The following is a 26,321-nucleotide window of genomic DNA, read 5'->3' on the forward strand; positions in this document are numbered from 1 at the left end:
TCAACAAAGTACCATGTCCACCCACCAACCTTTTAAAGTCAAGGCATGGCAAACCTACTCACAAGCCTACACACAGCCTACCCTGTGGGAATATTGAGCTTACAGGCACACACTATGTTGAGTTAGGTGGGTCCTTGTTGGATGCGTCACCCAGTCCTGGGGGACAACGCTGAAGCCACCTCCCCTCCCCAGTCCTATTCATCCGCAACAAGTGGTGGGTCAGTGCCCTCCCGAGACCCCAGTTATGCTTCTTACTACACTGAAGGGAAGGGAAGAGCCAGGGATGCCTCTCCATCCAGAAGTGTCAGAATTGGGAAGGGCAGAGGGGAGCCCTCCACCAACTCTGTTCCGGTGTCTCAGCTTCCCCCATCTAATCCTCCTCTACTCTCTACTCATCTTTGCCCTCCACCTGCCAACCCAAGCCTGATTTCAACAGCACCTTGGGCTCATGACACTTTTTTTAAAAAAATAGTTCAAATAGAATTGTGCATAGGGGTAAGTAGTCATCTGAACTGTCCCTGTATTCTGTGGTTTTTGAAATGGACTGAACGATACAATTCCAAAATATCAATCTGTACTCAAAGCAGCAAGGAGTTTATTGCTGTGACATTCAGACTCGGGGGATTGGCCAAGCTGTTAAGGAATTGGAGTCTCCTTTGCCATGACATTATTGCACCATTTTGCTGCTGGCCACAGAGAGCATGTCTAGTTGGCTGAAGATTCTTACAGGTACTCCTCTTAATGAGGAATGAGAGGATGCCTCAGAGCCCTCTAGGTCATTGCAGAGGCTTCTGGGGCAACCCTCTGCCTGCCAGATTGAAAGTGGTGCAGATACACTTCTGCTTTTGGCCTAAGCAGTGCTGCTGCTTCCCAAGCAAAATCACTTGGGAGAGCAGCATTGGCAATGCCAAAAGTTCTCTTCTCATTGAGTATCCCAGTGGTTGCCTGGAAGTCTCTGCAACAATGCAGAGGCCTGGTAGTATGCATCTTGTGTGGGTTATACCTTTAATTTTCCAATGGAAGGAACACTGGCAAGGTAAAAAACAGCACATTGCACCAGGGCTGTGGAGTCGGTACGCCAGACCTTCCACTCCAACTCCTCTATTTTTCTACTGTCCGACTCCAACTCCGACTCCTTCATAAATGGCAAATGTATATTAACTAGTAATAACAACTACAACTCCCACGAGCCCAATCCTTGGGGCTGATGGGAGTTGTTCAAAAAAGTAACTTTTCCAAGCTCTGGATTCACGTGGTGGTGATGAAATGCCTTGTGCTACCATTTTACTACAGTGAATTTGTTATTACTAGTTAATATACATTTGCCATTTATGAAGGAGTTGGAGTCGGTGTCGGAGTCAGTACATTTCTACCGACTCCACCCAAAATTGACTCCGACTCCACAGCCCTGCATTGCACTTCCAACCTGGAACAGGGATTGGTGCAGGACACCAGGGCAGAGAAATATCCAGTCAGCTATCCCTAATGCAAGCCATCCTGGCAAGACTATTTGCTAGGAGCAAAGTGTCCAGATCTTTCTAAAAAGCAAGGGTGGCTGTTCACAGAGGGCTCATCTACAAAGTGGTTTACTGTGTGTTTGGTGCTACTCACATCTCCTTTAAATTTGCATGGTTCACATGACGTTACCGGCAAAGAGACGCTATCATGCAGTTTTTCCCTCTGTAAATCCAACCGAAAAGTGGAGAAAAAAAGTGTCCGCTCTGTTTCCCTAGTGGTTGCAGGTGCTTTGCTCCGATGCTTTTAGGTGGGTGTGTCAATCGTTCCCTTTTCCACACCCACTATCTCCTCCTCCCTTCTTTCATTTTGTTTCCTATGAGCTGACAAGCAACTTCCGGTTGCTTTCTCCATTCTGCTGGCCTTTTTTATGTTGCTGCAAATGGTGCCCTTATTTTCTTTTCCCCCTAAATTGTGCACAAAAGCATAACACTGCTCAAACAGAGATTTGTATTTAAGCTGTATCTAACCAACCATAGGTAGGGAGAACACAGATATTTGCACTTCTGTTTTCTTTTTAAAAAAGGAACCTACTGCAGCTGGTAGAACAGACTGAGTATATTCAGTCACCTAGCAACCAGAGGGAGTGGAAATGTATAATTAGAGGGCAGGGCCACAAGGAAACAGCAAGACTAATCCTTCCCAGAGAAATACCTACTTGTGTGAATGGGAAAAACTGATTGGCAGCTAACATTGAGTAGGAACTGTGAATGGTGCAAATCAATAATGAAGGTAAAAGTAGTGTATTTGCTATGAAGAAATGCTCCCATGTAGATGAGCCCAAAGTGGATGTGTATTGGTCCATACAAACTGAAGGTTATTCAGGTCAACATTGTGGTAAGTTGACTGGATAAGACCTGCAGTATAGTTCTTGATGAGGCTACTTTAAAGTAAGGAGCCCTCCAGACAACCTATTTACTCAGCCTTTATCCTAATTTGCTTGCACAAGCTTATTCAGAGGTTAGTTTATATCTGTTCTGATTTGTTTATGTGGTAGCTATACAACAGTGAGCATTCACCCGGATTTGCTTGTGGGCTTTTACACGTCTTCCTATTAGTCATTCATTAATCCCACGTTTTTCAATGCATTTCCCCATCACTTTCCAAACTGCAAAAAGTCCATTTAAAAAATACACTTTTGTACTTTAAATGCCAAAACGTACAGTTCCAATTTGTGCCCTTCTGCAAAATTGTGATAGTCTGGAGGTGTCCTGAGTCTCCTCAGGTTTCCAGGAATGTGAAATTAGATTCTATTAGGCTGCAGAGTGACTAATTTAGCATTTAGAGGGAAACAGAATAGTTACTTTGCCTTGCTTCCCAAATGTGACCACTGATTTTAAACAGCAAGGGTCATATATAAGGGCCAGTCTGCTTCTGTGTTGAAATTGCTTTCTAATATGTTTTTAAACCTTTTTTAAAAAACAATGTTTTTAACCTTTTTTTTAAAGAAGCCTTCAAAGCTTTTTAAAAAATGTTTTTAAAGTTGTGTTGTTTTACTGTATTTTAAAGTTTGTTTTTATGATGTTTTAAAGTTTTTTAGTGCTTTTGTTTGCTGCCTGGGGCTCCTGCTGGGAGGAAGGGCGGGAGATAAATCAAATAATAAATAAACAAATGTCAATTAATTGTGAGGCAAGCATTTCCAGTTTGGTTTAACTAGGCAGTAATCTGAAGCAAATGCCCCACAAAAAACTGGTAAAACAGTTTGTTCTATTGTCAGTATTGAAGTATAGATTTTGAACATGAGTATGAAGTAGAGGAGAAGGGTTAGGGAATTGTGTAATGCCATTAAATCCCAGGGAAGGCAATTCTTCAAGTTCAGCAGTTGAATTCATGACAGGGAAAGGGAGGCATGTGTCACAAACAGTCACCAATGAAACTAGACAAGCCTTTGGGCCTGCCCTATTTATATGTGCACAGGAGACAGATTTCAAGGTGGTAATAATCCAATTTTATTTATTTATTTATTAAATTTATATCTTGCCCTTACTCCCAGAAGGAACCCAGGGTAGCCAACCAAAGCACTAAAAGCACTTTAAAACACCTTAAAAACAAAAGGTAGCATAAAGGTTTTCTAAAGAATTATAAGGGTAGCATCAATCACACAGTGTTTGGGATTATGTGTGCTCAGGTTTCACAGAGGCAGTATGAAGCCTGCAGATTGCTGAGCCCCTGACAGAAATTCAAGGAGCCTGTCTTTGCATGGTCAAAGAACAGTAACTTCAACCTCTATGCTATCAGTAACTGATCTCAGAGAGTTTCAGTTGGAGTTCAGACCTAGATTTGGGCACAGCTATCAATAGTCCAACCTGGACCTGACACTGCTTTTGCCCCTGTACTCCTCTGTTTTACAGCAATATAAAGAGAAGCAGCCTTGTGCTGAGCTACCAGAGGTCCAGGTCCTGGGGGAAGCACATGCAGAAGCAGGTTTTGCATTCTAACCCTTTCCCCTCCACCATACTTCTTTTCTTCCCTCCACACTCCCTTCTGAGAAATAATGTGATAATTGCCATGTGTGACTATTTACTTAAGGAGGAGGAGGCGCCACCTCCAGTTAGGCAGGATCATCATCGGAGAAAACTGTTGCTAGTGCATCAGGCCTTGAATTGCTGGCAATTCAAACTGCTTCCCCAGTGCAGGTGTGCAGCCGCCTCCTAGCTGTTTCCACCGTCTGTCATGATGATTCTACCCCCCCTCCCCATTTGTGTGTCACTTTCACAACAAGACTGCAACAAGAAAAGCCAGAGATAACGCAAGTGACAGAGTGAGAAAGTGCTTGAAAGAACTGATATGCAGGTTGAAGGGTGATTGGTGGCATTTATTCATTACATTTGCATCCTGTCCTCCTTCTGGGGAGCCAGAAGAGGCCTCTGATGTAGATTAGCCCAAGGACTGATTAACATCACAGGCCACATCTGGCTCCCCAGAAGGAGGACAGGATGCAAATGTAATGAATAAATGCCACCAATCACCTTTTAACCTGCATATCAGTTCTTTCAAGTATGTGGTCATAAGCCTCAAGGTGGCTGTAGCAGCTGTGGTTCTGATGGGTGTTCCAGTAAACTGGGGAGGTCTTTATCCACCCGCCTGGTTCTGCACCAACCTTTAGCACTGTGGAATTCGTGCAACACCAGAGAGAGAAAAGAAAGTCGCAGAAGAATCCTACTGCCAGATGGCGAGGGAGCAAGAGAATGTGGATAGCAACAGGGTTTAGGACCAGGTAGTCTGACTCACCTCTCAATACCAATGTCTGCTGCAACCAGCTGGAGTCTTCTGCCCCCATATAGGCCTCCTGGGAAACCAGAAAATCAAGGCCACTCAGGTGAGTTTCATGACAGAGTGGAGATTTGAATTTGATCCTAAAAGCTCTTAGGTTTTGGCCAGCCTAGATATAGGATAGGTTAGAGAGTAGATTAGTTCCCTACTTCATTCACATTTATCTGTTCTCCAAGTGTTCATACCATGTCTTTCTTTCCTTTTGTATGTAAGGTCAGTTTGTGCTATTTCCAGCTTTGCTTTTAACTGATGGGAAAAGCTGAGGTCCGCATTTGGGTTGCCTCACAATAGTAAGAAATGCAAGCCATATACAAGGAAAGGTGCAAATTTGGGCTATTGGAATAAGACGAAATAGCAGGTTGTTGGCCACAAATACTGCCACAGTCCAAAGGTCCAAACTACTTTTAAAATAATAACTCTTGCTATACTAGTCTTTGGAGATTGCTTCTTTTAAGAGGCATGAATTCAGCTCCTGCAGTGGACCATTTGGAAATACTGTACTGATGACTCAGTCAAAGATGAGGGTTTAATTAGCATTAAGGAATACAAAAGAAGAAGACTCGTTCATTCCAAGAAGATTGATGCTGCATCCCCCAGACAGTCACGTTCTGCTGCGTCACTGTGCCGGCCAACAGCATGGACAGGCGCTCAGCTAAGAGGATAAATGGTGTCTGGGAAGGAGCATGGAAGTGGAGAGGGGTTAGGGCCTTATTAAAAGGCAATGAATAATCATATTACAGTTTTGAGTAGTCTTGCCAGAAACCTTTTAAGCTATCAGTCTCTTGCTCAGTGAGTTGTCCTTTCCTGGGCAACTGAACTCTTTCATCTCCTATTCTGATCCTCTAAATTTCAACTAGAATGAAATAATGTGTGATTTTGTGGGCATAAAAAGCAAGACACAATTAGCAATGAAAACATTATGCTGTATGTGACCTTGAAAAAAAGAAAAGAAAAAAAGCAGACTGGAAAAAATGGACATTGCAGTCTATGTCTCAAAAGTCAAACATTCTGCATGATGAGAATTCAAACCCTATCTTTTATGTTAGCACATGCTCTTGATAGCTTCAGATGTGACAACTTGGATGTCTAGCTTAGGTATTTACATTTTAATTGCTCAAGTATCTGCATCTTGAACTAAAAAACCCAACTCTATAAGGCAGGGACTCCCAAATCTCAGCCGTTTTGTGAAAATGCCTTTCACCTTGGTTCTTGTGTGTAAGCATATAATTACCACAGTTGCTACAACAAGGCTGGAAGAATTGCAACTCTCTGCTTACTTTTGATTTTGTGTTTCCTTTTCAGACCAATGATGCCTTAGGAGCCACCTGGAACTGGCTGTATTTTATTCCCCTCATCATTATTGGATCTTTCTTTGTACTCAACCTTGTTCTTGGAGTGCTTTCTGGGTAAGTCTTCTTTGTCTTTGATTAAGCAAGATTTCAAACAAATATGTTTACTCTTCTTATTTGATAGGAATTATTTATCTCAATCCTTGCTCTATGCTTGATGGTTAATTCCTGAATCTGGTTACTTGTCATAGTGTAAGTAGGAAAGCCAGTAAACAGGTTGATAATAGCTTTGCAGAAAAAAGCAAAGAGTCTTGTGACAATTTAAAGAGTAAGGCTGCTAACACGCTATTGCCTCCTGTGTGGGAGCAAGCTTTACTGAATTCAGTAGAACATAGAATTCAGTACACTGTACTGTACAATATTTACTATGGAAAAAGCTTTCATGGATTAGATAGAGTTCACATGTATCTGACAAAGTGGGCTGTAGTCAACAAGAGCTTGAGTTTTAATAAAACTCTTAAAAGGTGCCATAAGAGACTTGTTCTGAATAGGTTGTCTGAATTGCTGGGTGTCAGGTACTGATCCCTGAAGTACCATAACTCAGGTTCTTCAGTTCCAGAGGCCCAGACAACATATGAAACAATAGAATTGTCCTGCCTTTTCAGTTCATAGAATCATATAATAGTAGAGTTGGAAGGGGCCTATAAGGCCATCAAGTCCAACCCCCTGCGCAATGCAGGAATCCAAATCAAAGCATTTCCGACAGATGGCTGTCCAGCTGCCTCTTGAATGCCTCCAGTGTCGGAGAGCCCACTACCTCTCTAGGTAATTGATTCCATTGTCGTATGGCTCTAACAGTTAGGATGTTTTTCCTGATGTTCAGTCGAAATCTGGCTTCCTGAGCCCATTATTCTGTGTCCTGCACTCTGGGACGATCTAGAATAGATCCCGGCCCTCCTCTGTGTGACAACCTTTTATGTACTTGAAGAGTGCTATCATATCTCCCCTCAGTCTTCTCTTCTCCAGGCTAAACATGCCCAGTTCTTTCAGTCTCTCCTCATAGGGCTTTGTTTCCAGTCCCCTGATCATCCTTGTTGCCCTCCTCTGAACCTATTCCAGTTTGTCTGCATCCTTCTTGAAGTGCGGAGATCAGAACTGGACACAGTACTCAAGATAAGGCTTAACCAGTGCTGAATAGAGGGGAACTAATACTTCACGTGATTTGGAAACTATCCTTCTGTTAATGCAGCCTAATATAGCATTTGCCTTTTTTTCCAGCCACATCACACTGTTGGCTCATATTCAGCTTGTTGTCTCCCAAGCTTGTGATCAACGACAATTCCAAGATCCTTCTCACATGTCGTATTGCTGAGCCAAGTATCCCCCATTTGGTTTCTTTTTTCTAAGTGTAGAACTTTGCATTTATCTCTGTTGAATTGCATTCTGTTGTTTTCAGCCCAATGCTCCAGCCTATCAAGGTCCCTTTGAATTTTGTTTCTGTCTTCCATGTTATTAGCTATGCCCCCCAATTTTGTATCATCTGCAAATTTGATAAGCATGCTCTGTATCTCCTCATCCAAGTAGTTAATAAAAATGTTGACCAAGCCCTGTGGTACCCCCCTCATTACTTCCGCCCAGTTTGAGAAGGAACCATTGATAAGCACTCTTTGAGTACGATTCTGGAGCCAACTGTGGATCCACCTGATAGTTGTTCCATCCAGCCCACATTTAGCTAGCTTGCTAATCAGAATATCATGGGACACTTTGTCAAAAGCTTTGCTGAAGTCGAGGTATGTTATGTCCACAGCACTCCCACAGTCTACAAGGGACGTTACCCGATCAAAAAATGAGATAGGATTAGTTTAGCAGGATTTGTTCTTCATAAATCCGTGTTGGCTCCTAGTAACCACTGCATTAGAATCATAGAATCATAGAGTTGGAAGGGGCCTTGTAGGCCATCGAGTCCAACCCCCTGCTCACAGCAGGAAATCCACAGCTAGGGCATCTCCCACAGATAGCTGTCCAGCCTCTGCTTGAAGACATCCAGCGAAGGGGATCCCACCACCTCCCTAGGCAGTCGGTTCCATTGCCGAACTGCCCTTACTGTCAAGAAGTTCCTTCTAATGTCCAATCTGAATCTACGCTCCTGCAACTTAAAACCATTAGACCTAGTCCTACCCTCTGAGGCAGCAGAGAAAAAATCTGTACCCTCCTCTATGTGACAGCCCTTCAGGTACTTAAAGAGTGCAATCATGTCACCTCTCAGCCTTCTCTTCACCAGACTGAACATGCCAAGTTCCTTCAACCTTTCCTCATAAGACTTGTTCTCCATACCGGCTATCATCCTCGTCGCCCTCTTCTGAACCCGCTCTAACTTGTCTATATCTTTCTTAAAATGAGGCGCCCAGAACTGAACGCAGTATTCCAGATGAGGCCTGACTAATGCAGAATATAGTGGGACTATTACTTCCCTCGACCTGGAAACTATAGCTCTGTTTATGCATCCCAAAATACATTTGCCTTTTTTGCCACAGCATCACACTGCTGGGCCATGTTCAACTTGCGATCCACTACAATTCCAAGGTCCTTCTCACACGCACTACTGCTAAGCTGGGTATTTCCCAACCTGTACCCATGCATTTTGTTTTTGTGGCCTAAATGCAGAATCTTGCATTTGTCTTTATTGAATTTCATTTTATTAATTTCAGCCCAATTTCCTAGTCTATCCAGGTCCCTTTGGATTTTATTCCTGTCTTCCATTGTGTTAGCTATCCCTCCCAGTTTCGTATCATCCGCAAACTTCATAAAGCTTCCCTCCACCCCATCATCTAAGTCATTGATAAAAATGTTGAAGAGTATCGGCCCCAGGACAGAACCCTGTGGCACTCCACTTGAAACCTCCTTCCAGTCCGAAGCAGAGCCACCGACGACCACTCTTTGAGTACGGTTTTCCAACCAGTTGTGAATCCACCTGACAGTATTTCCATGTAGTCCGCATTTGACGAGTTTGCTAATCAAAAGGTCGTGGGGGACTTTGTCAAACGCTTTGCTGAAATCTAGATAGATGACATCTACAGCATTTCCACCATCTACTAAGCTAGTGACCCGATCAAAAAAAGAGATGAGATTAGTTTGACAGGATTTTTTCTTGACAAACCCATGCTGGCTCCTACTAATCACAGCATTGTCATCTAGATAGTTGCTAATGGACTCTTTTATTATCTGTTCTAATATCTTTCCCGGTATTGAAGTCAGACTGACCGGCCTGCAATTCCCCGGATCTTCTTTTTTACCCTTTTTAAAGAGTGGGACGACGTTTGCCTGTCTCCAATCCTCCGGCACCTCTCCCGTTCTCCAGGATTTCTCAAAGATGATGGCAAGAGGTTCCGAGAGTACATCAGCAAGTTCCTTCAATACTCTGGGATGCAGTTCATCAGGCCCTGGAGATTTGAACTCATTTAGGTTAACTAGGTATTTCCTGACTATCTCCTTATCAATCTTGAACTGCAATCCCGACCCCTTACTGAGATTGCTACCGATGGAAGGTTGCACACTGTTCCCTTTTGGGGAGAAAACGGAGGCAAAATAGGCGTTGAGCAGTTCTGCCTTTTCCTTGTTATCTGTCAACATTTTGCCATCCTCACTGAGCAGCAGTCCCACCGTTTCCTTGGTCTTTCTCTTGCTTCGAACATATCTGAAAAACCCCTTTTTCTTGTTCCTCGCTTCCCTCGCCAGCCTCAGCTCATTCTGGGTTTTAGCTTTCCTTATGCTATTCCTGCAAGCCCGACCCGCTCGTCGGTACTCTTCCTTGGTGATGCGTCCTTCCTTCCATTCGTTATACATGCTCTTTTTTACTTTTACCTCCTCCACCAGTCTTCCGTATAGCCACATTGGCTTTTTCTGCTGTCTTCCATTTTTCTTCCTCTTTGGAATTGTTTGCGATTGCGCTTTTTGTAATACGTTCTTCATGAACTCCCACGCTTCTTGGGCTCCTTTTTTCTTTAGTCTATCTATCCACGGGATCCTACCCATCATTTCCCTGAGCTTGCTAAAATCGGCTTTCCTGAAATCCAAGGTCCATATTTGACTATCTTCTTCTTTGGCTTTCCCCAGAATCACGAATTCCAGCATTACTTGGTCACTTTCCCCCAAGGTACCGACCGCTTTAATTCCCGTGACCAATTCGTCCCTGTTAGTTAAGATCAGGTCCAGGATTGCCGATCCCCTTGTTCCTTCTTCTACTTTTTGAAAGAGGAAATTATCAGCAAGGCCCATCAGGAATTTGTTGGAGGCTTTGTGCTTCGCAGAGTTTGTCTCCCAGCAGATATCCGGGTAGTTGAAGTCCCCCATCACTACTACTTCTTGCCTCCTTGAGATTTCAGAGATTTGTTTGAGAAAGGCCTCATCTACCACCTCTTCTTGGCCAGGGGGTCTGTAGTAGACACCTACTACCATGTCGGTTTTATTTGTTTCTCCATTTATTTTTACCCAAATGGTCTCTACCAGACCACTTTGTTCGCTCTCTTGGATTTCCATAGAGGTGTATTTGTCTTTGACGAATAACGCTACTCCCCCTCCTTTTCTGTTGCTTCTGTTCTTTCTGTAGAGTTTATATCCTTGAATGGCTATATTCCAATCATGGGAGTCATCCCACCAAGTCTCTGTTATCCCTATGAAGTCATATTTGCCTTGATGCACTAAGACTTCAAGCTCCCCTTGCTTGTTTCCCAAGCTCCACGCGTTGGTATATAGACAGCAGAAGTCTCTTTTGTCCTGATTGGATTCCTCCGTTAATATACCGTGAGCTTTGCTGTGCATCCCTTTATCTCTCCCAGTGTCTCCTGTACCCTTCAAATCCTTGCTTTTACAACCCGCTGTCTTTGGATCGGTCTTTAAGCTATCATCTCCATCCCCTAGAGGCTTTAGTTTAAAGCCCTCTTGATGAGTTTTGCCATACTTCTGCCAAAGAGATTCTTCCCAGTCCTCGTGAGGTGCAGCCCATCTCTTGCCAACAGTCCCCCCTCCAAGAAGCTTAGACCATGGTTCCAGAATCCAAACCTCTCCCGTCGACACCATCTGCGTAACCAGTCGTTGACCTGCAGTATCTTCCTTTCCCTTTGTAGTCCTCTATCCTTCACGGGAAGAATTGAGGATAAGACCACCTGCGCCCCAAAATCCTTGACCTTCCTACCCAGAGCCTCATAGTCTGAGGTGATCTGTTCCACGGTGTTTCTGGCCGTGTCGTTTGTGCCCACATGGATGAGGAGAAAGGGGTACCTATCTTGGTTCCCAATGAGCCTCGGCAGGTTGTCAGTGATGTCCCGGATGCGTGCCCCAAGGAGACAACAGACTTCCCGATTCATTTTGTCCGGCTGGCATACCGGTGCCTCTACCCCCCTGAGCAACGAGTCTCCAACCACCAGCACCCTCCTCTTTTTGCCGCGAGCGGTGGTTGCATCAGCTTCCTTCTTGTGGGGTGTGGAGTCTTCCTTTGCAGCCAGTGGCTCTTGATGCAGGTGAGTTTGTTGAGGCTCTTCAGAGGTGCTGTCCGCCGAGAGACGCTGAAAGCGATTTGTTAGTTGCAGCAGTTCTGAATCCCTCCTGTTTTTCCTTGCCCTTACAGTGACAGTCCTCCATGAGGATTTGTTGTTGTTGCAGTCCTCTTCTTCCTTGTCGCTTTGTTCCTGTACTTTGTGTCGTTCTCTTAATTCCTCTTGTGTTCTATCGAGGAAGTCCTCATCTTCTCTGATAAGTTGCAGGGTGTGGATGCGTTGCTGCAGCCCGCTGACCTTTTCTTCTAGGAGCGCCACCAATCTGCACTTGCTGCAAGTGTAATCACGGCTGGTTTCCATCAAGAAGATGAACACAGCGCACACCTTGCAGGTGACAATAACTGATTGATCCCCCTCCATTTTCATTGTTTTCAAGGTGCTTATAGATTGACTGCTTTATAATCTACTCCAGAGTTTTTCCAGGGATTGATGTTAGGCTGACTGATCTGTAGTTCCCCGGTTTCTCCTTTTTGCCTTTTTTGAAGATAGGGACAACATTAGCTCTCCTCCAGTCATCTGGTACTTCACCAGTCCTCCATGATTTTGCAAAGAGACTAGACAGCAGTTCTGAGAGTTCTTCAGCCAGTTCCTTCAATACTCTATGATGCAGTTTATTGGGCCCTGCCGATTTGAACTCGTTCAAAGTGATTAGGTATTCCTTGACCATTTGTCTATCAATCTCAAGGTCCAATCCTGCCCCTTCTACTTCATGTTTCCTGGGAGGGTCACAGATCCTTTTGTGGGAGAAGACTGAGCCAAAGTAGGAATTGAGGACTTCTGCCTTTCATGGAACTTCTCAAGCCTTGACTGGGTGCCAGCCCCAATGTTCCAAATAAACTTCCTTGATCAGGTTCTGAGTGTGCTTGCTATCTTCCAGAATGGATCTCTGACTACTGATACTACAGTTAGAGATGTGAACGCCTGAGGGGAAAAGCCAGGAAAAAATTGGACCTCCCCCCCATTTCCCCTGATTTTTACATGGATTTTTGAATGGTTAACTATTTCAGTTTTTAGATATATGTAAAGTTCTTTAAAAAATAAAATTTAGGCAATTTCAACCAAGTCAACATGATAAACTTAAAATATTGGGTGGTACAGTTAACTCAGTCTTCTTTTTCAGCTTTGTCTTCCTTGTTCATTGTCTGGAAAAGAAATACAAACTTCCTGCTTTTTCAGTTCCCAACTTATTTCTCAGTTTAGAATGAATTTGTCCAAAGGAAGAACTGGATTGCCACTCCTCCTTGTTCAGATGTACTCCATCTCCCCAAATTCTCTATTCACTGACCTTCTCTATCTTTGCACTCAGAGGCAAGGCCTAGAGAGAGTGAGTGAGTGTGTACTTCATGTACACCACCTGCAGAACAGAACTGATCAGGTTATCTCCCATCTCCATAAACTGCTGTTAACATATTCATAGAATATAATTAGAAGTTGTATAATTAGTATTCATGATGATATCTTTGATCTAGGCTCTTTTTTACTAATTGTTTTAAGAAAATTTTTAAATCCAATTTAAGAATTTAAAATATCTGATTTAAATTTTAAAAAATCTGATTTAAATAAAAACAGATTTTTTTAAAAAAAATCATTGATTTTTATCAACTCTGATTCACTATGAGTGTCTTCTGCTGTCCTGTTGTTCACACTTGCAGCTTCTCCTCTTGTGCCCCCATCCCCTGGCTTGCTGACTTTGCCCTTTATATGACAGTTGTCAGCATATATGTGCTATATCATTTACAGTGGCATGATACCCACATCTCATTAGAAGGTCCAAGAGGCACTGGTGACCCTTGTTGCTAACTATGCATCTAGATGTGTTGGGCATTTATGGTGGCCCAAAACATTTTGCTACCTGAGGTGAAATAAGCAAAACAACTGAGGATTTTATGCCTTCTAATTGTCCTCACCCTTCCATATGGGTGGGTGCATGTTCCATCCTCAAGGCACTAGAAAAGGTGTGATGAAGTTGAGGTGCTGAGAAAGGTTGGTGCTTTTGATCATGAAGCAGGAGGTGATAGTTATATTGGATTAATTAACATGGAGTACAAAAGCGTGGTCTTGGATATTATGATGTTATGTCAGAAACTAGATGGGGAATAACTGGATTTTGTTTTATTTTGGGGTTCAAAGAGATCAGAGCTAGCACAACATATATTGGCAGAAATAGCGAATCCAAATGATATTGTGAAGCATGTTAAGTTTATTTCAATGGGGCTTGCCAATGAGAACCTTCTGGTGGATTTTGTCATATCTGTCTTTCCCCATTCCGCCACCATTCGCAAATCCACTGCCTAAAGGTGCTGCGCAGCCTTACTAGGACCACCTCTGGTGTTTATGGATCATATGTAAGGTAGTGTTTCCCAAATGGTTTGAATTGTTCCAGGGTATATCTGTAGTAACCAACATAACATTTGTAAACTTCTTTCATAGTATTTTGTGTTTTAGCTAATATTATTTGAACTCCAATTAACATTAAACTATTTGTGTGTTAACTGGATTGATCGTCCCTACAAAAATGATTAAGTATGCCACAGGTACTGTTTTTTAAAAAATGTGACCAACATAACAGTTTTGCAACCTCACATTTTTTTCTGTAAGTTGGATAACTTTAAGTATGAATAATTTTTTAAAATCCAATGTAAAGAGGTAATGTTCATGAACATGTTGATAGCAATATTTATTGGAAGATTTGGAAAAATATTTTTCTGGCAAATTTGCTGTGACCAGCATAACATGACCAATATAACGTGTGACAATTCATTGATAGACACCCGCAAATAATTGCCTCCAAAGCAAGATCCTGTGCATGTGACACTTTACTTTCACAAGTTACAGATCAGCATCAAGTCCATGTGGGAAGTAATGCCTACAGGAATTTAAACTTGCCTGTGCCAACACCTTAAGAACCCAACATTTATCATCATTTGGAGGGAAGACAAATGTCACAGAAGCCTCCCTTTTTAAGAAGAGAATTTCATATTAATGATCATCAAATACATTTTCATGACAAACTTTGTTTTCACAATAAATTTTCAACGATACATTTTCTTTTCAATTTCAGTCTCAAACTCAACAATAACAAAGTTGCCAACTGACACTAGTATTTCAGTGGATGTTTCTGCTTCTGTGCTTTCTTTCAGGATAATTACATTTCTCATAAGGGCATCATTCACTGTATTTGTGGTGTTTGTTTTAAATTATGTGAAAAATAATTTGTATTAAAGATTGCCTTCAGCCTTTTACAAGGTTGTTCTTTTTCCTGATGTAAGGCAAGAGATCTTTAGCTCCTGACGTGATTTTTTTTATCTCTAGATGACCCCACCTATTCACTTACAATGAAACTTTTGGGAAATTATCTTAAAAAATTACGTGCACACATCCCTGCCATCAACCAAGATGGTGGAGGAGGCATCCGCCCCTTAAGGAAACCTTGGCTGCCATCTTGGTTGATGTCAGACTTGCACCTGCAGTGCAACAGGCCCCAGCATGCCTGGCGCTGCCCTGGCCACCAGCATTTACTTCAAGAGGTAGGCGGAGCATGTTGCAGGTGGCCATCGTGGATCTTGTGGCAGTGGGGGGGTGCCTTTGGAACTCCCTCCCTTGATCTGCGGCGCGGATCACGGAAGCTACCGCTACCCACCCACCCTAAGGAGGGCCCCTTCAGGGGCCCCTTGGGACCCAGGGTCCTCATCCAGGGCCCAACCTGGCCACCCTTTGGTGCTGGCCCTGGGTATGACTTCAGGGAATGAGATTAGGATAATGCTGCTTCCGTTTGTATATAGATGGTATCCCTGTAACCTTTATATATTTTTTCCACCTGAGGAAATGGGAGTTTAATGCAAACCATCAGTCTGGGTTAAAAACATGCAGAGCTTCAGGTCTCCATGGCAACAAGCCATGTGGCCACACAAGCATGTTCTGAAATGCTGTCAGGAGCTTAGAGTGTGCGCAAGAGTAAAATGAGAGAACAACAAGGAAATCTGACTCTGTCTCTTCTCTCTCTCTCCCCCCACCCCTTTCCCTGCTTCCTTGAGGCTTATGAGGAAGCATTAGATTGAACTCGACCCAAATTGCCAGTATTTGCAAATTTCATAATTTAATTCTCTCATGGTTCAAGATTTGCTCCTGAAAACATGTTTCTAATAATAATGAGAAAATCTTAGAGATATAATTGTTCACCTAGATTTAAAAATATCCATAAACCAAAAGGTAAGTTAGAAATAATTTTGAAAGTGTGATTCTAAGAGCCAATTCCTGACAGATTTTTCCCAGCAGTGTTAAGTAACGAAGCCCTGAGCTCCTTTGAGAGAAAGGGCAGGGTAGAAATTTAATATCAATAAGAAAAACTTATTGTGTGTACAGCTGATCTTGGTCTTGTAGCCCTTCCCTAGATAGACAGATAGACAGATAGACACACACACACACACACAGAGAGAGAGAGTCTTTTTACACAAGCTTGCTCTGGATCCCTATAATCACCTAAAAATATATGCACGTAGCTGTGATTAACAAAACAGAAGTTTTTATTGTTCTACCAGAACATTTCGGCTTCCGCCTTCATCAGCTGTTAACATACAAATGCTGTTCCCAAGGTGGCAGTTATAGAGCTTTGAGGATGGAAAGTTATAGAGCTCAGAGGGGCTTCATTTGCAGAAGCTAAGTAATGCTAGTACTGTCCTCCAGGTTAAGGCCATGTGGTGCCAAAGTGTCCAGGGAGTATATCCAAAAGTTCTCCCTCTCAGTCAGTGCTGCTGGATCTGTTGACATATCTATAGCTGTTATAGAAAAGTCCAACAGACTGTGTGACCCTCAGTACTGAAATGTTTTACAACGTGCATATATATATATAAAAAAACTCCAGACTACAGATTAAAAAGCTTATTTTTTTTTACCAGGGTTGAGTCACAGAATCTGTTTTTTATGCTAGATCTGAGCCTTGGAATATGTGAATGTAAATTGTCGTTAGACTACCATCACAGATAGCAGTGTGTATCCACACATCAAGAATTTGGGAGGAAGAATTCCTGGGCATGCAAATCAGACTTAGTGGGGGAAATGATGATGGTGATAATGGCAGCAACAAGCAAAACATGGACTTCTTTTTTACGAAAGTAGCTGTATAGTAGCCAGCGTGGATTTTTCACATTCCATCATGTTAAATTGAAAATACCCCCATGCTGTTCTGCTGCTTCCCATACATTCATTTCAAAACAAAATCTTACAAAACCTATAGTTCTGAACTCAGAAACATTTGTTTAATAACCCTGCAAGGTTTCATGGTGATACACAAAACACCCAGACAGAATCTAGAGTTCAAAGTGTAAAACAAGAAAGAAAAATCAGACCTCTGTTGGATCTTTTGCTGTCGGTGATTGTTTCAAATTGTTGACATTAATTAAAAATCAGCCACGTTCACAGAGTACTTGCAATCCTATCACTAACCTTGCCCCATACTTTGAACTTCATCTTCTGTAGTTTAAAAGTTTTTAAAAAGCATGGCTGATTATTAATTAAGAAATTTAACACTGAAGTCTATGAAAGTGCAGGCATGCTCAGTAAGAACCAACTGTCAGTGTTCTAAAAGCCAGAATAACAGCTGTTTGGCTTGGCTAATCGGGCCCACACCAATGCCAGACATTTATTGCACTTTAAACAGTAATGACTTCACCTAAGAATCCTGGAAAGTATAGTTTGTGAAGAGTGAGGAGAGTTGTTAGGAGACTCCTATTCTCCTGGCAGAGGTCTAGCGGACGGAGTGGTTTAACAGTCAGCTTTTCTTCCCAAAGAATTCTGGGAATTGTAGCTCTGTGAGGGTGTCTTCTAGCAACTCTCAGCACCCTTCACAACCTACACTTCCCAGAATTCTTTGGGGAAAGCCATGACTGTCCAAAGTGAAATAAAGGCCTGGTGTGGATGTGGCCAGGGACAGCTTTAGTTCAAATTTGCGTGGGAGACTACATGTGCATGCTGTAGAATAAAAAGGTGAGGGAAACCCTGAAAAACAATGATACTGTACAAAATGTTTTCCTTTTGGAAAGGAAAGGGCCTTCCCTCTGCCCAGAGCCCACCCACTCAATCTCCTCCCCTCCTTCCCCCTCCCCTACTTCTCCACTTCTCCCCCCTTCTTTGCTCCCCCTTCTCCCTCATCCCCCTCTCTACCCCTCCCCCATGCTCAGTTTCACCTATCCTAAGCATGATTGCATGGGAGTAAATCCCATTGAATTTAATAAGCATGCCAGTGTGATGTAGTGGTTAGAGTTAAAGCTCACTGGTTGGCCTTGGGCCAGTCACTACCTCTCAGCCTAGCCTAACTCACAGGGTTGTGAAGATTGAGTGAGGAGGGAGAGAACCATGTTTGTACACCACCTTGAGCTCCTGGGAGAAAAGGTGAGATATAAATGCAATTAATAATAATAATAATAATTACTATACATTATTACTAGAAATAATTATTAGAACTAGAAATGTCCTCAAATACAAAGATGTATCACTGAAGACTAAAGTCAGAATCATTCAGACCATGGTATTCCCGACCTCTATGTATAGATGTGGAAGTTGGACAGTGAAAAAAGCGGATAAGAGAAAAATCAACTCATTTGAAATGTGGTGTTGGAGGAGAGCTTTGCTGATACCATGGACTGCGAAAAAGACAAATAATTGGGTGTTAGAACAAACTAAACCAGAACTATCACTAGAAGCTAAAATGATGAAACTGAGGTTATCATACTTTGGACACATAATGAGAAGACATGATTCACTAGAAAATACCATAATGCTGGGAAAAACAGAAGGAAGTAGAAAAAGAGGAAGGCCAAACAAGAGATGGATTGATTCCATAAAGGAAGCCACAGATCTGAACGTAGAAGATCTGAACAGGGTGGTTTACGAAAGATGCTATTGGAGGATGCTGATTCATAGGTTCGCGATAAGTTGTAATCAACTTGAAGGCACATAACAACCACAACAACAGCAATAGCAGCAGCAACAACAATCATAATAATGATAGTGATGATGATGATCAAACCTGCTGTCCCTTCTCCCTTTCTCCCTGCCTTCCCCTCTGCCCTCCCTCCCCCTCTCCTCCCCCATGGTCAGTTTCACCTATCCTAAGCATGATTGCAGGGGAGTAAATCCCATTGAACTCAATAGGCATGCAAATGATCGATCCATTCTTAGCACACTTGCAAAGGATCCCATTCCTTACCTCCCAGATTAAAAAGCAGAGAAATTCACTAATAGGTTAAAAAAAACACCTTGTAGTTTGAGAATGTACCTATAACAGATATTTCTATCAAACTTTAAAAAGCAGGGAAATTGGGCAGCTATAGAGAATGCACCAGGGGAGCAAGAGACCTGACTTCCTGCCTGAGATATTGTACTGCCCTGCAAATTTGTAAAAATTCAAACACAATTTGGATTGGTTTTGCATAGTGCAATGCACTTCCTGTGTAGCTTGGAAGAATTTGGTAACATGTGCCTCTGAGCATATGGTGAGTAGTGGCAACACCTGCAATCAGGACTGCATCTCCAAAGATGGAGAATTACAACTTTTGTGTGTTGGTGTTCTTTGTACTTTGCTTTTTTTCCTGTGTTACTAGTGTTTCTACAGAGAATCTAACCTAGAAAATCATATTTCTCTCATTATTCATCCTAGAAATCTGTGTCAAATTTATTTTTATTCGTTTCAAAGCCTTTTGATTGGTCAGTGTCATTTGATTGTACAGACAGCCTTTTGTGTTTCAAACTGGAGGTTATATTCTGTTTCTATTTTGGGTGTATTAACAGTTGAATCTGAAACTGCAGCTTTGATGTAAAATTAGACCGATTACAGTATGTTGATACTTAAGCAATGAATCCAGCTGCTGTAAAAAACAAACTTGGCCTGTTAAGATGCATGTGTTCAACCTGCTATGCTTAAACCACTCCACTTAAGACAGGATGGATATCTTCAAGTAAAAACACAGAGCACACCTAGGAATTTGCTGGAATATATTTCACCTCCCACTGGTTTATTTTGTGCAAACTGAGACGCTTCTCAAGTCCATTGGAGACTATTTTGCAGAATACTCAGTGACATTATTCCACATTTGTTTTTGGAGCTTGTTTTAGTGTAAATAATGCAAAGTGTTGCTGTAGTTCACATATTCACAGAAACAAAAGCAAACGAATATGATTTACTATAGGAAACATCACTAAAATTGCAAAGTAAATCAAACATGTTTAAAGTGACTATCTGAACTACATCAACTGTCTTAATTTGTTGCTTCTTCCCTTCCAGAACAAGATCAGCATGGTGCAGCACATGTCTTAGTTCTGTTGTTTGGGCTGATTGCAGGTGTTGCCACTACTTAGCATATGCTCAGAGACACATGTTACCAAATTCTTCCAAGCTATACAGGAAGTGGAATGGACTGTGAAAGACCAACCCAAATTGTGTTTGCATATTTACAAATGTGTAGGGCAGTACTATATGTCAGAGAGGAGGTCAGGTCTTCTCCTCCCCTGGTGCATTCACAATACCTACCCAATTTCCCTGCTTTTTAGATAGAAATACAGTATCTGTTGGCTTTAGGTAAGTTCTCAAACTGCAAGGGTTTTTTGCCTGTTAGTGAATTCCAACTCCATCTTTCAGTCTTGTGCTAGTACTCCATATCTGATTGTACTTGCTCATTTTTACCTCTCTTTAATCATGAGGACTAGCAGCTAGCTTTTGTGAACAACTCTGGATTCTGAGGTTCATTCCAGGCCCTGTAATGAATAAAGTTGTATTGGAGAGGCACTCATACTCAGGACTGGAAAGAAGAATAAACACTGGCTTTGTGCAATTGAAACAACAACAAAAATCAGGTCAATATCATTGGTTAGAATCTATGAGCAGAGAACAAGCAAGTAAATAAAAACATACATAATCAACCCAACAATTTCTGTCATTTATCCCAAATGTTGAAATCAGTAAGCATATCTACAGTCAATATCTCTTCAGTGGAACTGTGGCTTTGTCTGAATGCTGGATCTTCACTGGGAGTCCCTGCACAAAGGATGTTACTCTGATCCTATAATGTTGTAGCTTTTAATGTCAGAGTTGCTCAGACTTTCAGCACCTTTTCCACACCCTGTTTTTCTCTCCTCTCTTTCACTTTTTGGCTTGCATCTAGCTAGCTCCATCATCCATCATTAACCATATTCCATGCTCCACTGTGCAATATTTGCTGCAAACTTTGCAGTGTGGCCATTTTCTTATTCTTTCAGTTTGGCATGGCATCCTTAGACTGAATGAGCCCTGACATCAACCTATGTAGGATTTGTTGCACTTTGTTTGGATGTTATGATAAACCATAGTTTATTAATGATGAAATAAGCTGCAGAGAGCATTGGGATCATCCATTCACCATTCCTCCTCCAGATTGGCAAGAAGGAGGAGTCTGGGAGCTTTTGCTTCTGTTTCTGATTAACCTCAGTTTAGCATTGCATCTGAATAATAAACTGTGGTTAATGTTTATTTTTTATTGTTTGTTTTACTATTGTCCTAATATTTGATATTCTTCTGTATACCACTCAGGAATCCATGTTTGGATGAAGTCATGGTTTAGAAATTCTCAAAATAAATAAATATAGTTTACTGAATCAAGGTAGCTTCATATCTCATGGTTTGAAGCTGGCTTGTTTTAAACCAAACCATAGCTAAGATTAACCACAGTTTGTGAAGTTTGCACCACACAACAATCTGTAATGTATCATCAATAGAAGTGGAAGCTTCCAAACTCTCCGTCATGGTTGTGCTGTAGGAGGAGAGAAGAGGAGAAGGCAGGACCCTGCAAGCCCGAGATGCTGCAGCTCATTCCCATCATGATAATTATTGTGATGTTCAATCATTTAAACTCTGTTTGGCCTTTGAGAACATCATTAGCTTTGTCCAGACCATCTACATGTCATACCACCAAACATTAATGAAATGCTGTGAAGTACTCAGAGGATGATGTTGAGAGTAAACATAAATAAGTGGCTACAGATGGAACAAAACAGCAGTAGGGATAACTGAAATGTTCCTTGGGTAGAAACCATTGTCTGCTTAGGTCACACAGAGGTATTCAAACTTCTAGGTTAGTGATGTCTGGGGATCAGTCAGCACAGCATCTGTGTCCCAGCTTGGTGCATCTATTGTGAAAAATGCTTTCTTTCAGAGGGAAAAGAAAGAAATCTCAAAATTCACTTTGAGTTAAATGGGGTATTAACCAGTCTCCTAACCAACTCTGTAATTATGCTCTGCTTAATGAGTTTCCCCTGGATATGCTATTCTTTTTTGTTTGTTTCCTGCTTTTAAAATTGCTATGGATGATTTCTAGATCCTGCAATAGAGTTGGGGCATTTATTTATTTCCACTTTATAGCTTACCTTTCCTCCAAGGAACTGAGGTTAATATATCTCTTGGGGCTGTCTCATTTTATACTCAGTGCCTGGGAGGGAGCCAAGAGAGTAGGGGAAGATGGAAACATAAGGAGGAGGAAATTATGATTTGGGCAGAATCTGGAAGTGTTGTCTGGCTGGGGAAGAACGGGGTCAGTAACATAGCACATGCTTTATCATCCCTAGTATCTCCAGTGAAAAGTTTACAGGGCTGGGAGGGCCTTTGCCTGAAATCTAGGAGCACTGACCATTAATGCAACATCATCGCAATAACCTGGTTCACGCAACATGGTAAGCCAAACTATGGCTTAGCAAGATCATGTGAATGTGCAGTCTCCCAGAGAGGAACATGCAGCCTCTTTGTTTCTCCCTGATTCTTTTTACTGCCATGCAGTACAGAATGAAGCCAATTGTCATGGCACCGTCAGAGGACTCCTCAGATGAGGATGACTCGGGAGTAACAGCAGCAGCCCCAGGAGCAGCAGACCCAGAAGAAGACACGGAGGAGCCTCCTGAGAATCCAGCTCCTTCTCCCCCTCAGCTGCAGAGCACCCCAGATACAGCAGAGGCCCTGCAGCCAGACACAGACAGTGAACAGGATACTCCCCCCTCACCTGCAGAACGTAGACAGCAGAAGGTCAGGCAGAAGAGAGGCAGGCCTGTCTCCTTAAGGCCCAAACGCTGAGGGCTCACACCTGCTGTCCATCCTGCTCTTTATAAGGCAGCCCTTGGCTGCAGCTTGTTGCTGACTGCAACGTCAGGCGTGGCTTTGTGTAGACCTAGTTTCCCTGCAGCATCTCTTTGACTGACCTCCTTGGCAATTAGGGTTGCCAGGTCGGAACCATCCAAACACCTGAGAAAACGGGGGTGGGCCCTAGTAATGTCATGGGGTGTGCCCTAGTGACATCACGGGGCAGGCCCTGGTGATGTCATGGGGCGGGCTCTAGTGACATCACGGGGTGGGCCCTAGTGATGTCATGGGTGGGCCCTAATTATGTCATTAAGCATGATACATTAAGTATCAACCACAGTTGCTTGGAGCATACAATTAAAAAAAAAATTCTCTGATTGGAAATTAAAATAGAAATCTTACCTAAAAGAGGGTGTTCCCAAGTCCAGCTGAAGTGACAAGGTCATTCCTTCTCACAAGCTTAGGGAGCATGGATGCAAAATGGAAATGGACTGCCTTTGTCGGTCCCGAATAGGGTTTTCATGGTAAGCGGTATTCAGAGGTGGTTTACTATTGCCTTCCTCTGAGGCTGAGAGGCAGTGACTGGTCCAAGGTCACCCAGTCAACTTCATGGCTGTCTGAGGATTCAAACCCTGGTCTGCCAAGTCATAGTTCAACACTTTTAGGGAACATTTAATCTAGCTTACTTGCTTCTGGCAAGAAGGGTTTACGTGCCCTCAGGCCAGGCCATTATAGGAAGAAAGGAGCTTAGTGTTGCAGAGCTGTTAGATGGGAGCACAGATGGATGCTGTAGTTTGTCATGGGTGGCGGGAACTCTAACTGCGAGGGGGAAACTACACTTCCAAGGATTCTTTGGGGGAAGTCATGCACTTTAAATGTGAGTTGGATGTGCATTATTTCTTGCTGTGAGCTGCTTTAGTTTCCTCTAGAAGCTAACAAGTAGGGCCCCAATACCAAAACAAAAAAATAAAAATTAACACATGGAAGGAATACACCAGGCATAGGGAACCATAGGACTTCCAGTTATGCCTCTGGTCCTGGGGAGTTGCAATTCAGAGCCATCCAGAAGGCCTAAAAAAAAAAAACCAAGCAAAGCCCCCCCCCTTTTTTAAAATTGAAATAAAAGAACATAAGGTTGCCAGTGGTAAACTTACCAGAGCCAAACCCACAACATTTTAAAGGAATTTATACACCTACACACCTGATCATGTGTAAACAATTAAATAGCTGAAGTTAGTTCAAAGCTTGTAACTAAGCTACAATCCAATACACACTTACCTGGGAGTAAGTACCATTGAACCCAATGGAGCTTACTTCTGAGTAGACATGTATTGGTTTGTAGTAAGAAGTGGGGGATGATTATATTGGATGGCAGTGGTGAAAACAACCCTTAATCCTCTGCTGAATTTTCCTCTGAGTAGCTGCTTTTTGTGTTTATTTATTTAAGGCATTTATACCCCACCCTTTAGCCAAAAGGGCTGGGAGACTGTTACTTGCGTCTGCTGTATAATGGCCAAGGGTGTTGCTAGCAGCAATGCAGTGGCAAATTCAGGAGTGCAGGGTCCCTTCATGAAAGTCACAGCCACACCCCTCCCACCTTTCCCTCTTCTGCTGCTGGGTTGAGAATGAGATCCTTGCTAATGCATTCTTCCACAACAGAGGTCCCTAGGAGCCTATAGGCATGAAAGGGGAGTGTATTAGCTACTGAGAAGAGTCTGCTCAGTGACTTACCTCCTTTTACTCTGATTGGCTCCAATCAGCAGGAAAGGACAAGGATGCATGTTAGAAGACTCTTCTAAGTGGCTAACACACTCCCCTGTCATGTTGATTGGCTCATAGAATGCTGGAAACACAGGGATTCTGCTGAGACCCTGCTCCCAAAAAAGTAAGGCATCTAAGACTCCCCGAGACCCTGGACAACTACACCCTTGTTGCTAAGTTCTTGAAAAACTCTGGGCAACAATCTGCATAAATGTATACAGTACTTCTGGGCAAATTAAAATAGTGTGTGTACACACAATATATTTAAAGCATGTTTCTCCTTCCCCAAAGAATCCTGGGAACTGTTGTTTGTTAAGGGTGCTTGAAATTTTAGCTGTGAGGGGTAAACTACATTTCCACAATTCTTTGTGGGAAGCCGCACACTTTAAATGTACGGTGTGTATGCTCACTGGCACTGTAGTTTGCTGCCCTATGAGCAAAATAAAAATAAACATGTGTTTTTAAAAAGTGGGGAGTAGCAGATCTGGGTCTAGCAGAAAAGACCCAGGGCTCAACCTCCCCTGATAATTCCCCTAGCGATTGCAGATTATTATAAATAATAATTAATGCAGTTTATAGCAAGCAAAAACGACGGGTCTCTGCCCTGAGATGTTTAGAACAGAAAAATAAGATGAAGTCTTTCTTCTGGTTGACCCAATTCATTTTAGAGGAAAAGACTCTAAAGCCCATCCCAAGCCTAGTTACTCCAAAGCAATCCTCACGAAATTCAGTGGGCTTTCTCCCACCCAAGCGTGTTTAGGATTGCAGTCTTCATCCTGGAGGAAGAACATGCTTTCTTGGAAGTAACTATCATAGGAGGTTCCCAAAGGGGGCACAAGGCTGCAGCAAGTTTTTCTGAGTAAATGAACACTTACAGAGAAAGAAAGAAAGAAAGAAAGAAAGAAAGAAAGAAAGAAAGAAAGAAAGAAAGAAAGAAAGAAAGAAAGAAAGGGTGGAGAGCAATTTCTGGTTTCACCAGCCCGTGTATCTCCACCCCGAGCAGAGAGTGAGTCTGCTACAGGCTGCTGGTGCTTGGGAGAAAAAGGCTCCCAAGCATGCAAGAGAAGAGGTGAGGGAGCCCTGGGATCAGTGAGGGAAAGAAGCAGAAGGGGGGATAGAGAAGGGGGAGGGAGAGAAATACCAATGTTTCTCACGCAAAATAAAAATAAACAGACAAAGAAATCAAAGGGGGAGGGGAGAAAGGGGAGGGAAGTCAAGGACAGGGAGAGAGGATGCCTCTAAATGCAGGGGGGGAAGGTGGGACGCTATCCTGGGTGAGCTGGAGCTGGAAAAGAGGCAGCGCCCGATGTGTCATCCCCTTATTGCCTGCACTTGGAATGCCACTGCTCCCCGGCCACAGCTGCTCATCAGCTCTAGAGCAGCTAGAACTCCCTAAAACCCTCAAAGCCGGGGCATTTGCCAACCAGCCAACTCACCTCCTACTTGCTCCAATTTGCTCCACGCCACGGAAGAAGCCTGGGTTCGGCTCTCATTGGGCCTCAGGGGCAGCCAATGAGAATGAGAGGTGGTGCTTGGGAAGGCAAATGGAGTCCTTCCCCTGAGGTGTGCACGTCTGCATGCAAAGGAGAGAGAGAGAGAGAGAGAGAGAGAGAGAGAGAGAGGAGGCAAAGCAGATAGAAGAAGCAAGGGGAAAATTGGCGTCTGCATGACTGGCTCCTCGCTCCTGGGAGTCCACAATAGCCGGAGATTAAACAACATGGGGGCAATTCTGGCCGGAGGTGAGAAAAGCAGGGGCGGGGCCGGAGTCTCCGGCTGTTTGCCGGAGACCTGGCATCGCTATTGGCAATTGATCCCGGACCTCCACTGACCTCGCTT

At 42.9% G+C, this 26,321-nt stretch overlaps 1 protein-coding gene across 1 annotated transcript in view; it reads left to right on the forward strand.

The window, feature by feature from the left end:
* Positions 1–26,321, forward strand: part of CACNA1E (calcium voltage-gated channel subunit alpha1 E) — a 683,463-nt gene that overhangs the window by 433,154 nt on the left and 223,988 nt on the right. The window contains exon 9 of the mRNA XM_061634264.1: positions 6,091–6,194. Within this exon, the coding sequence (XP_061490248.1) occupies positions 6,091–6,194 (104 nt within the window). The remainder of the gene's footprint in view (positions 1–6,090; positions 6,195–26,321) is intronic.

The sequence above is a fragment of the Rhineura floridana genome, chromosome 6 (genome assembly GCF_030035675.1).
Source record: "Rhineura floridana isolate rRhiFlo1 chromosome 6, rRhiFlo1.hap2, whole genome shotgun sequence".
In the NCBI taxonomy this organism is placed as follows: Eukaryota; Metazoa; Chordata; class Lepidosauria; order Squamata; family Rhineuridae; genus Rhineura; species Rhineura floridana.